The sequence below is a fragment of the Physeter macrocephalus genome, chromosome 11, assembly GCF_002837175.3.
Source record: "Physeter macrocephalus isolate SW-GA chromosome 11, ASM283717v5, whole genome shotgun sequence".
NCBI lineage: Eukaryota > Metazoa > Chordata > Mammalia > Artiodactyla > Physeteridae > Physeter > Physeter macrocephalus.
The window spans coordinates 17,388,590-17,402,085 of NC_041224.1; the positions used below are offsets into that span (position 1 = coordinate 17,388,590).

General features: G+C 43.7%; 1 protein-coding gene across 1 annotated transcript; it reads left to right on the forward strand.

Annotated features, from left to right (window-relative positions):
* Positions 1 to 10,047: 10,047 nt before the first annotated feature.
* LOC102994664 (60S ribosomal protein L30-like) lies at positions 10,048 to 10,449 on the forward strand. The gene has a single exon (XM_024129663.3). It carries the CDS (start codon positions 10,048 to 10,050, stop codon positions 10,414 to 10,416), a length of 369 nt encoding a protein of 122 aa, XP_023985431.1. The 3' UTR covers positions 10,417 to 10,449.
* The last annotated feature ends 3,047 nt before the right edge of the window (positions 10,450 to 13,496 follow it).

Here is a 13,496-nt window from a genome sequence, read left to right on the forward strand (position 1 = left end):
ACGCTCCTTATCAGAGGCCCCTGGGATTCGAACAAAATATAAATTTTCTCTATCCTTCCCCCTTTGTCCACGCTGATTTACCACCTCAAAGAACTGCTTTAAATTACTAAGACTTCATTTCCCCTTTATCTTTGCTTCAAGATGCCTAATGCCTCTTTTCCATTTCAGAAACTGGAGAGAGTTATCTCTGAGGATGTGACTGTGTGTGTGTGTGTGTGTGTGTGAGTGTGTGTGTGAGATATAACAAGTTGGATCAAGCATTGGTATATCTTAAACAATTGGAAATTCATACTTTTAAAAATTAATTTATTTTATTTTATGTATCTTTGGCTGCGTTGGGTCTTCATTGCTGCGCCCAGGCCTTCTCTAGTTGCGGCGAGCGGGGGCTACTCTTTGTTGTGGTGCACAGGCTTCTCTTTGTGGTGGCTTCTCTTGTTGCAGAGCACGGTCTCTAGGCGTGTGGGCTTCAGTAGCTGCAGCACTGACGGCTCAGTAGCTGTGGCTCACAGGCCCTAGAGTGCAGGCTCAGTAGTTGTGGCGCAGGGGCTTAGCTGCTCTGCAGCATGTGGGATCTTCCTGGACCAGGGCTCGAACCTGTGTCCCCTGCATTGGCCGGCGGATTCTTAACCACTGCGCCACCAGGGAAGCCTGGAAATTCATATTTTAAACACACACACACAGAAAAAAACTATTAGGTCATGATCTTGTCACATGAGCTGGTTCCAGACTAAAAGGTCAGGTTGACAAGTTCCTCTCCATGTTTTTCTACTTCTGGGAAGCCCAGGCAAGTTTTCTTCCCTGAGTCAGAGAGGAGCTGATAAAACAAACTCGCACAAAGCTATAAGTGATTCAGTACTTATCTTTTGGGGGGTAATGCATTAAGGATGTGTCAGAAGGCATGGCTTCATACAAATAAGGAACTGCTGATTCTGGGGATTTTGACCATCAGCCAGAATAGGAGATATTTCCAAGTTTCACATCAATCATTTATTCAATAAGCATTTACTGATTACCTTCCATGACTAGACACTGTACTAGACATTGCGGATACTCAGAGGCCCTTGCATTCAAGGAGCTTGCGATATAGTAGGGGAGACAGCAAAGAGACAATTATAATACATTATAATAGAATACGAGCAGGTATAAAGACATGCCCAAGATGTGGGATGCCAGGAGAAAAGAAGTACAAGAATAGAAATTGTGTTTGCCCCACATCCTTGGCACCTCTTTCTTTTTTGTAGCAGTCATAGGGTGAAGAGGGTTGATCCTAGCTCTAGGGGATGGGCCCTGAGGAATCTAAGCCACTCAAGACCCACATGCTTCTCACTGGACACAGGGCGTCCCCCAGGACACTGGTTCATTCACGTACCGTAGTTCAGATCATTGATAGGTAAGGAGAGGTTTTCTGAGAACTTCTGGTAAAGAAGTGTTCATGCTTCTTCTTTTGTTAATTGAGATATAACTCACACACCGTAATATCCACCCTTTTACTTTTTTTTTTTTTTGGCTGCACCATGCAGCATGTGGGATCTTAGTTCCCCGACCAAGGATCGAACCCGCGCCCCCTGCATTGGAAGCGTGGAGTCTTAACCACTGCACTGCCAGGGAATTTCCCCACCCTTTTAAAGTGTACAATTCAGTGGTTTTAGCATACTCACAGAGTTGTGCAACCATCACTTCTATCTAATTCCAGAACATTTTCATCACCCCCAAAGAAACCTTGTACCTCTTCTCTTTTCCCTGCAGCTCTGACAACCATTAATCCACTTTGTCTCTTTTGCCTATTCTGGATACTTCATGTAAATGGAATCATCCAGCACATGGCTTTTTGCATCTGGCTTCTTTCCTTGGGCACAACATGTTCAAGACTGACAAAAACAAACAAACACCCCACAAACACTCTTTCATTGATATTGCTTAAAATTTTCCCTTAGAATAGTAAGAAAAGGATTCACATGGATTCCACAAACTTTTCTTGAATCTGTTATTAATTTTAAAATGGAAGATTACATTCCAGATGTTCATTTTCCTCAGTTACTATGAAAGGTTCAGACTATAATCAGAGGAGTAATGCCAAGCTTTGCACTGTTGTAAAGTACTCAGGTAACAAATGAATACGCTTCTTTGTAACTTTTTGCTATACTATTACCTGGGGAGAAAGTTTGCACTAAGTCTAAACTATTGTCAAGCCAAGAGAGGATTCCCTCATTCAGCTCATTTCTCCTTGAATAATTCATTTGGCAAAGTTCCTTTTACTGCAAGCCTAGATGAGAGTGTCTTATTGTGTCTTAATGAATTTTAATTGTATCTCTCCCCATCTTGATGTCAACAGTGTCTTATTTATTGCTATATTTTGCTCACTTTTAATAATTCTTCGGACTCCAAAGCTTGAAACAATTTGTAGCTTGTTTTTTTTTTTTTTTTTTTTTTGCGGTACGCGGGCCTCTCACTGTTGGGGCCTCTCCCGTTGCGGAGCACAGGCTCCGGACGCGCAGGCTCAGCGGCCATGGCCCACGGGCCCAGCCGCTCTGCGGCATGTGGGATCTTCCCGGACCGGGGCACGAACCCGCGTTCCCTGCATCGGCAGGCGGACTCTCAACCACTGCGCCACCAGGGAAGCCCTGTAGTTTTGTTTTTCATTCTCGTTGTCTTCTCGGACGGCCAGCCCAGTGAATAAGCTGATGAGACCAATGTGTCCAGGATCACGGCCTTGGCTTCTGACGCCTTCCTTCTGGCCACAGACTGTCCCTCTAAACCTCCCCCCAACCCATATTGTGATTTGTAATAAGAAATATATATGTTGGTCTTCACCTCATTTCTTTTTTTTTTTTTAGATGTTGGGGGTAGGAGTTTATTAATTACTTTATTTATTTTTGGCTGTGTTGTGTCTTCGTTTCCGTGCGAGGGCTTTCTCTAGTTGTGGCAAGCGGGGGCCACTCTTCATCGCGGTGCGCGGGCCTCTCACTGTCGCGGCCTCCCCCGTTGCGGAGCACAGGCTCCAGACGCGCAGGCTCAGTAGCTGTGGCTCACCGGCCTAGTTACTCCATGGCATGTGGGATCCTCCCAGACCAGGGCTCGAACCCGTGTCCCCTGCATTAGCAGGCAGATACTTAACCACTGCGCCACCAGGGAAGCCCCTTCACCTCATTTCTGACATGGAGTTCCTGAAACCCTTGGAATTTCCTAAAGGATAGAGTGATAAAGATGTCTTTTGTTATTCGTAACAAGCCCCTTTCCCACACACCTGAGTTTATGTTAATAAGTGACTTTTGGGGGACTTCCCTGGCAGTCCAGTGGTTAAAACTCCCCGCTTCCACTGCAGGGGGCACTGGTTCCATAACTAAGATCCCAGCATGCCACACGGTATGATCAAAAAAAAAAAAAAAAAAAAAAAGATGATTTTTGGAAAGCCCTAAGGATGGGGGCTGGTTGCCAGGGGAACCAATCAGGATTAAATCAAATTAGTGGATTGGAACTTTCAATCCCACCCACCAACTTCCAGGGAGGGGAGAGGGGCTGGAGGTCAAATCAGTCACAAGTGACCAGAGTTATAGTCCAGCATGGCTATGTAATGAAGCCTCCATAAATACCCAATAAGAAAGGTCTGGAGAGCTTCCAGGCTGGGAGCACATGGAAGTACTGGGAGGCTGGTGCACCGGAGAAGATGTCCTCACTGTCTTCCTCAGACCTTGCCTTATGCATCGCTTCCATCTAGAATAAACCAGTAATCGAGTAAGTACACTGTATTCCTGAGTTCTGTGAGCCACTCTAGGAAATGAATTGATAGCTCATTTAATGAGCTGGCCAGTCAGAAGCACAAGTGACAACCTGGACTTTCAACTGGCCCCGGAAGGGGGAGGACAGGGGCATTCTTGCGGTACTGAGCCTTTAGCCCGTGGGATCTGATGCTGTCTCCAGGTAAATGGTGTCAGAATTGAGTTAACTTGTAGGACGCCCAGCTGGTGTTGCAGAATGGCTTGATGTGTAGAAAACCCACACATCTGGGCTCAGAAGTGAAGGAGTGTTGTAGCGGAGTACTGAGGATAGAGGAGACACACAGGAGGGGGTTTTTTCCTTTAGACTCCTTAACCCCCATCTCTAAAATGCACCTGTGTAGTCATCCGGCTGAAGTGCTGGGTTAGCCGAGGGAATGCAACTAACTGAATTCTCCAGTCCAAACACTTGCCTTTCCAACAAAGGGCCGTTAGCCTTTCATTTGCTGAGGATGGCAATCAGTAGTGTTCTAAGGCTCAGTTTCTCTCCTTATAAAAAGATGATGATTAATATGAATAATTATGAAGACTATATGCACCACCACATAAAAGCAAGACATGAAATTATTTGTGCCCTAGGAGTACAACCATTTAAGAATGCCTGCAGTGTAAATAGCCCAAGAATGAAAGGGAAAGCCAAAAAGGAAAAACAATTATTTTTTACAGCGGTAAAAATTTTACAAAATTTTATTTATAAATAAAACAATTATTTTATTTATGAACAAATGTTTATTTAAATGAACAGATGTTCAAAACCCCTCTAGACTTCACTCCCACTTTCCCTTTAGGTCCAAATAAAATGGCTTAATTATAAATCCCCATATTTTCCTAGGATTTTTTTTTAAACCCCCAGCATAGATGCAGGGCGAGGAGACTTCAGTCTCCTGTCTGTTTCCACCTGCTAAAGTCCATTCTCAGCACAGCTCCCTAAGCAGAGACCAGCCTCTTCTCCTTCTAGGCAAAATCACCATTAACTCAAGGCTATTCGCTCATTCTTATCTTGCTGACTCTTTGAAGAAAAAGAGGGGGTGACAGAATAGCACAGAACACAGAACAACTTGAAACTGTATGTTATATCCATTTTCACCCCACCATACATAACTTCCCCAGAAAATTTTCTCTTCCGTATCTGACCAGATCAAGTGACCCTATAAATATACTCTCACCCAAGCTCTTCTTAACATCTAAGGCAGTTTTAATTCTGCATGCATGTGTGTGGTTACTTGGATTAATAACTGTGTCTCTCACTGTATTATAAGCTCTATAAGGGCGGGGTCCATTTTTGGTTTTGTTCACCATTGTATTCCCAGCACCTAGTATAGCACCTGGCCTGTGGTAAACATTCAATAAATATTTGCCGGGACTTCCCTGGTGGCGCAGTGGTTAAGAACCCGCCTGCCAATGCAGGAACACGGGTTCCAGCTCTGGTCCGGGGAGATCCCACGTGCTGCGGAGCAACTAAGCCCATGTACCACAACTACTGAGCCTGCGCTCTAGAGCCCATGAGCCACAACTACTGAGCCTGTGCTCTAGAGCCCATGAGCCACAGCTACCGAGCCTGCATGCCACAACTACTGAAGCCCGTGTGCCTAGAGCCCATGCTCGGCAACAAGAGAAGCCACCGCAATGAGAAGCCCACACACTGCAATGAAGAGTAGCCCCTGCTCGCCACAACTAGAGAAAGCCTGCTCGCAGCAACGGAGACCCAACGCAGCCATAAATAAATAAATAAATTTTTAAAAATTAAAAAAATATATTTGCTGAGTAAATGAGTAATGATTGTTAACATTTATTGCACACATGAGATTTTACAGGCATTGTGCTTATGTGCTCTTTATGGGCCAGACATTGTTCTTAGTGCTAATGTCTCATTTAATGCTCATAAAAACTTTGTGAGATATATATTGTTATTATTTCTGTTACACTAATGACCAAAAAAACTGAGGCACAGAGAGGTTATGTGATTGCCCAAAGGCCACACAGCTTCTAAGTGGAGGAACTGGGATTCAAGCAGTCTGTGTCCTGAGCCCATGATCCTAACCTGTATGCAAGCTATGTATTTAAATGGATGAATCAGTGAATAGAGAGGCAGATTCATTGAACTATTTATCCTGTAAAAAATTTATTGTCCATCTATTTTTCTAGGCATTTGGAATAAGGTACAGATGAAACAATTCACTTCTCTCATGTAGCTTTTATTAGTGTGTGTGTGCACATGAGACAAACAATCAACAAATGAATATATACTATGTCAGGTGGTGATAAGTGCTATGACAAAAAATAAAGCAAAAGAGGGAAATGGAGAATAAAGACAAGTTTCTGCCAGCGTGGTCAGGGAAGGCTTTTTTAGAAGTGCTATTTCCAACAGCTGAGGATTGAAGTCAAAGAGAAGTTATTGAGGGGGCTTCCCTGGTGGCGCAGTGGTTGAGAGTCCGCCTGCCGATGCAGGGGACACGGGTTCGTGCCCCGGTCCGGGAAGATCCCACATGCCGCGGAGCGGCTGGGCCCGTGAGCCATAGCCGTCCGGAGCCTGTGCTCCGCAACGGGAGAGGCCACAGCAGTAAGAGGCCCGCATACCGCATTAAAAAAAAAAAAAAAAAAAAGAAGTTATAGAGATGATTGAGAAATAAATGATTCCATTAAAAGGATCTGAGCAGATAAAATTCAAAGCAAGTATTTATTAAAGCTTCGTACAAGCCCAGGGCTGGCGAAAGCAGCAAAATATCCTGGGAGGTCATTTTACACAGCATAGTGGTGGTGGTTTTAAATTCCAGGGTAATGGAGATAAGTCAGCCCTGAAGTATCCCTACTCTGTCTTTGGCTGGTTTGCTGGGGTGCCGCCTGCTGCATGGTCCTGGCAGGCTCCAGGGGAGAGGCAGCACCAACCAAAATATACAACATCACCATCTAAATGCACCTCTGATTCACTGAACCAAATAAAAATCGAATATAATCTTCTATGCATCCACAGATCAGCCCATGTGCTTGCTTTCCTGGGACTTCGCAAGGGAAATGTGCTATTTTAAATGTCTGGGGCTGAGGTCCACTGAAGGATCCATGCATGTCCCTCAGATCTTTTGTTGATGCCGGGGTGGTAGGTTGAGCACTTAGACCACCTGACTCAATGTTGTCTAAGAGGAAAGTCTTGAGAACATGACACCTAATTGGAACTTTTGTTACTAAATCTTTGTGAGAAAATGCATTGAGAGACATCCACAGAACACAGTGTTGGTGAAAACGATTAGATGTTTTGATTCCTAAAGCAAAGGAGTTCTTTTTTACGAAAAAAAATATCAAGTAGGTGTTGAGTGGCCTCTACTATCACTAGAGTTTCTAAACAAGGCTGAAATTCACCCACTGGTGCTTTGGATCTTTTTACTATAATCACTTCTCTCCATGCCTGGCCTTTTTTTGCTTTCCCTCCCTTCCTTCCTTCCTTCCTTCCTTTCTCTCTCTCTCTCTCTCTCTTTCTTTCTTTCTTCCTTTCTTTCTTTTCTTTCCTTCCTTCCTTCCTTCTCTTTCTTTTCTTCCTTCCTTCCTTCTTCTTCCTTCCTTCCTTCTTTCTTTCTCTCTTTCTTTTCCTTCCTTCCTTCCTTCCTTCCTTTCCTCTCTCTCTCCCTCTCTCTCTTTCTTTCTTTTCTTTTCTAATTCATTCAGTAGCAGTACACAAACCAGCAAAGCCACATCCAGGACAGCTGGTTAACTGATACACCTTGAGGTTCTTGAAAACAAAAGAGCTGAACATTTCCTTTGTGCCAAAGGAGAGGAAGTAGAGATTGGCTAAGACGCTGCACTTTATTAGGAAACCCATTTAGTCAGAATGATTTCCTGACTGAGGAGGTAAATTACCCGTTCAGTCCTTCCTCTACTGATCTGCCCAAAGGCCAATAAAATATAGATTCTGTCTCAGAAAACTGAGACATAAATAAAAGCTTGTTAAGCTAACATTTCATTAGCAATGCAGCAGAAATGTCCATAACCACTACGTCTGAGAAGGCATCATCATCTGTTTCCCTGTCTTTGAGGTGATACTACTCACAACTCTTGTAAAGTTTAGATAAACCCCCAGATGTTGCTGTTGGTATTATTGAAGGTTAGTTCTTCTTCTTTTTTTAAAAATCCTACCCATTCTTCCAGTTCTTTTTATTTTTTCATTTTTTATTTTTTTGGCCCTGCAGTTTGCGGGATCTTAGTTTCCTGACCAGGGATAGAACCTGGGGCCACGGCAGTGAAAGCCTGGAATCCTAACCACTAGGCCACAAGGGAATTCCCAATGAAAGAGTTTTTTGTTTTTGTTTTTAAATTTAGTTTCCATACATTACCATACAGTTTCTTCTTTTTTTAAATAAATTTTTATTTATTTATTTTTCATTGCTGCATGTGGGCCTCTCACCTCGGTGGTCTCTCTTGTTGCAGAGCACGGGTCCAGGCACGCAGGCTTCAGCAGTTGTGGCACAAGGGCTCAGCAGTTGTGGTGCACGGGCCCAGTTGCTCCACAGCATGTGGGATCCTCCTGGACCAGGGCTCGAACCCGCATCCCCCTCCCTGGCAGGTGGACTCCCAGCCACTGTGCCACCAGGGAAGCCCCCCAGTGAAAGAGTTTTGAGCACCTTCTATATGCCACATGCAATACCTGAGTCACTTACACAAAGATAAATAAGGCCCTTTCCTGGAGATGATCATGATCTATGGGACAGAGATACACATACACAACTAAGAACAATGCAAGTTGGTGTGCCATAGCCAGGGCCAGGCACTTTCTCAGGAATACAGTGTATCTGGAGCCTTTGTTCATGCTGTTTCCAGAACTGACTCTCTTTTCCTCTCCACCTATCCAGACTGTATTCAGCTTCCATTCCTGGGTCCACATCAAGCTTTTCTATGAAAAGATCACTGAGTCTTCCTCCTTCAGTTTTTTCTCTCTTTCTTTCTTAGCATTTCGTTTTCTTCACATTTCCTACATCATTTGGAGTTTTCACTGTACAAAACAGCAGTTTATTGTAGACTGTTTTACAGGAATGTGTATCATTTTACATGTCTTCTTCATCAATGTGTAAGTTTCCAGAAGACCAGACATCTCCTCTGTATTCTGTGCCAAACTTAATGCTAAAAGTACCGCTAAATATTTATTGTGGGGTTGGGTCTGCCGTTCTCATTTGGCTACCTTTGCTTCTAAAATCCTGATTGTTGGGCTTCCCTGGTGGCGCAGTGGTTGCGCGTCCGCCTGCCGATGCAGGGGAACCGCAATGGGAGAGGCCGCGGCAGAGGGAGGCCCGCATACCACAAAAAAAAAAAAAATAAAAATAAAATAAAATCCTGATTGTTAAGTTCTCCCATAGTTCAAGTGGGATCAATTTATTTCACAACTGTAATTTGTTTTGTCACATCTAGATTCAATGAGTTGAAGGCAATGAGTTGCCTTAAATTTCTAGGCCAGACGTGATATTTCAAATCTAATAGTGTTCTTACGTAACACCTAATACACGCTATTCGGGATGTGTGGTTTTTTACTTTCTTTTTTATTAGTGTAATAAATATTAAGTGTCTCTGCTTATAGGCCAGGCATGTTTTGTTGTGAAAGAAAAGGGTGTATGTGGTCAGAAGTAAAGGAGTCACAACTAGAAACGAGCTCCACTATTGTCTTTACTTCTTTCATCCCTATGCTTCAAAGTTCCTTTGCAGTGAATTCTGGGACTGGGTTTCTCATGTCGGCCGTCTCCTGGGTTAAACTGCTATCCCACTTTCCCCTCAGGGCCTCCTCTTCAGCTGTGACTAAATGTTCAGTATTTCATCTCCTAGATACTCATTGATGTGATCCTAAGCCAATCACTCCATTCAGTTGAACATTCTCTGAGCTCAATTCTCTCATATGAAAAAGGAATGTTATTGCACACCGTTGAGTTAATAATGTAAATGAGGGACTTCCCTGGTGGTCCAGTGGTAAAGAATCTGCCTTCCAAGGTAGGAGACACAGGTTCGATCCCTGGTCGGGGAACTAAGGTCCCAGAGGCTGCAGGGCAACTAAGCCCGGGTGACACAACCACTGAGCTCGGACACCTCAACTTAGAGAGCCCACGGTGCCACAAACTACAGAACCCACGCACTCTGGAACACATGCGCCACAACTAGAGAGAAGCTGGGGCGCTGCGGCGAAAGATCCTGAGTGCCTCAACGAAGATCCGGCAAGCCGCAGCTAAGAACCAACGCAGCCAAAAATAAATTAAATAAATAAATAAATAAATAAATCTTCAAATAAAAAGAAAAAGTAATATAAATGAGAGCTTTCTTGCTCTCCAGCCATCTTGGCAGCTGCTCGAAAAAGTCACCGGAGTTGATCAACTCTAGGCTCCAACTCGTTACGAAAAGTGGAAAGTACCCGCTGGGGTACAAGCAGACTCTGAAAATGATCAGACCAGGCAAAGCGAGACAGGTCAGCCTTGCCAACGACTGCCCAGCCTTGAGGAAACCTGAAATAGAGTATTATGCCATGTTGGCCAAAACTGGTGTCCATCACCACACTAGCAATAATATTGAATTGGGCACAGCGTGTGGAAAATACTACAGAGTATGCACACTGGCTATCATTGATCCAGGTGATTCTGTTATCATTAGAAGCATGCCAGAACAGACTGGTGAAAAGTAAATCGTGCACAATTTTTCTTTAATAAAACTGGCCAAAGCTTGTTTTTTTAAAAAAAAGAATAATAAAGTAAATGAGAGAAGCATTTTCTGGACCTTAAGGACCTGTGCAAACATCAGATGTTACCATCCTCACCTTTGTCATTGTTATTATCTCCATCACTACCTTGTTTGCAAAGTTACTTAAGAAGGGTGATGTGATGGAAGGAATCCTGGTAGATATTACTAGTGCTTCGCAACATCAGCTCCCCTCTACCTCCTGAGCACTTGGAAGAATAGACTTTTCAGTTGCCTTTGCAATTGGTGGAGCCCCGTGACTCTCTCTGATCAGTGGAGTGGGTGGAAGGGGCCAACGTATTTAATAACTGGTGCCTGACACTTTCTCCTTCTTTGTCTTGCTAAAGTGACTCAAGAGGCCTTGTGTTCCAGATAGACAAAGCTTCTATCAGCTGGATCCCTAAGTTGTTGTGTGGAGCAGAACTTCCTGCCAACTCTGTGGGACTTGTAGTGTGAATAAGGAATTAACTTTTGTTGTATCGAATCACTGAGATTTAGGATAGGTTGTTGCTGTAGCATAACAGCCTAATACACCGATACACTGTAACAGACCAACGGATAAAGAAATCCTGGATGTAGCTGTGGCCTAACTACCTGTATGTCCTTGACTGAGTGGACTGAAGTATACCAGCTCTAAGGTCCCTTCAGCTCTGAAAACTCTGACACTTCAACACCGCAAAGCAATCCCATGCCAATGACAGAGCAATGTTACCTATCATTTAAGGAATAAAACGAAATTTCAGCTTATAGAAAATCATCTCAGAGAATGAATCAAGCTAGAATAACTTGTAGAATTGAGACAATATTTTTTTAACTGTTTTATACACACACTGGTCTTTTAAAGAGAGTGTGCTAAAATAGTTGCATTAAGGAGAATCAGTGACTCGTGGTCATTATTATGAACCTTAGTTATTTTACAGTGATGGCCTCAGGGCCAGTGATGAGTATAAGTCTCTTTGTTACTCACAGTGGCCTAAGCCTCCCATGTGATCTGAATTTTTGTTATGAATTTTTTACAGTCTTTTTTGTGCCAGCCGTTACCTTTCATTGCTGTCAATGTCCTGATCATTTTCAGCAGCTCGTCCCCCAACTTTTATTGGCTGTAGAGGTAGAAAGCAGATATCAGACTGTTAGAATTGTACATGATGGTTAGCATATATAAGGTCTGAGTAAGAGGTTAAGAAGCTTTCCTAGGAGTAAAGCAAACAGGTCCTCAGCATGAATTTTTTAGCTTCTACGGATACATCTTTTTGCTTCATTTCTTATTCTCACTAATATTGCACAAAGGTGAATTTTCCCAGTAACTGGGGTCTGGTAGACAGTGTGCTAATGTATTTGATTCTCTACAGCAGCCCTAGCAACATAGATTCATAATTAAGTTGCTGATATGGGCCTGACAGCTTTAGAGAGAATTCTCAGGCCATTTGCCATAACTAACATCATGGGAAGAGCTAAATAACTTGTTTCTCATGACAATTTGGTGAAGCAATATAGCGTAACAATTAAGTGTGTAGGCTCTGGAGTGTGACTGTCAGTGTTCAGAGCCCAAGTGCACAGAGCTCACCCTTGCAAGCTCTGCGAACTTGGACGAGTAAATCCACCTCTTGGCGTCTCCGTTTCTCCTTTTTAAGTTGTGAGTAATCAACTACATGAGTAGTGTGTTGAGTGCTTAGAAAAGTTCCTGGCATTGTCAGCACTCAGTAAATGTTAGACTTCTAACAATTATTTTTCTCGGTCCTTTTAGTATACTTACTGTATTGGTCAGGGCTCTCCAGAGAAACAGAAACAACGGGATATAAGTGATATAGAGAAAGATTTATTATGAAGGATTGGCTCATGTGACTATGGAAGCTGAGAAGTCCCACAATCTACTGTAGATTGAGGAGGACCAAACTGGAGGACCAAGAAGGCTGGTGATATAGATCTGTACCAAACCTGGAGGCCCGAGGACTGGGAGCCGATGCAGTTAAGTGCCAGCCTAAGTCCGGGGGCCTGAGAGCCAAGAGCATCCATGTCTGAGGACAAGAGAAGATAGAGGTCCAAGCTCAAGCAGAGAGCAAATTCACCCTTCCTCCACCTTTTTTTTTTTTTTTTTTTTTTTTGCAGTACGTGGGGCCTCTCACTGTTGTGGCCTCTCCCGCTGCGGAGCACAGGCTCCGGACGTGCAGGCTCAGCGGCCATGGCTCACGGGCCCAGCCGCTCCGCGGCACGTGGGATCTTCCCAGACCGGGGCACGAACCTGCGTCCCCTGCATCGGGAGGCAGACTCTCAACCACTGCGCCACCAGGGAAGCCCCCTCCACCTTTTTGTTCTATACAGTTCCTCAACAGATTGGATAATGCCTGCCCACCTTGGTGAGGGGGATCTTTACTCAGTCTACCCACTCAAATGCTAATCTCTTCTGGAGGCACCCTCACAGACACACCCAGAAATAATGTTTTACCAGCTCTCTGGGCAACCCTTAGCCCAGTCAAAGTTGATATAAAATTAACCATCACATTTACAATTATCAACATTAAGTGCTACAAAGAATATAATGGTATCCTCTGATTAATTTGTTAATTTTTCATTGGTCACTCTGTTAGGGTTCTCCAGAGAAATGGAACCAATAGGATGATTGTATATAATATAGCATATAGATAGATTTATTTTAGGAAATTGACTCACACGATTATGGAGACTGGCAAATCCAAAATCTGCAGGGTGGACAAGCAGGCTATAGACCCAGAGGAGAGCTGATGCTACTGTTCTGACTTGAAGATCATCAGGCTGAAGACTCAAGAAAGAGCCAATGTCCGAGTTCAAGTCCGAAAATCATCTGCTGCAGAATTCCCTCTTGTTCAGGTAGAGGACAGTCTTTTGTTCTAGTTGGGCCTTCAACTGATTGGGTGAGGCCCACCCACATTACAGAGGATAATAGGATTTATTCAGAATCCACCGATTTAAATGTTAATCTCATCCAACCCCCCCTCCCCAGAAATATCTGCAATAATGTCTGACCACAGATCTGGGCACCATGGCCCAGCC

Excerpts from the sequence above, each read along its gene's own strand:
- LOC102994664 (XM_024129663.3), top strand. The coding sequence starts at position 10,048 with ATGAGAGCTTTCTTGCTCTCCAGCCATCTTGGCAGCTGCTCGAAAAAG.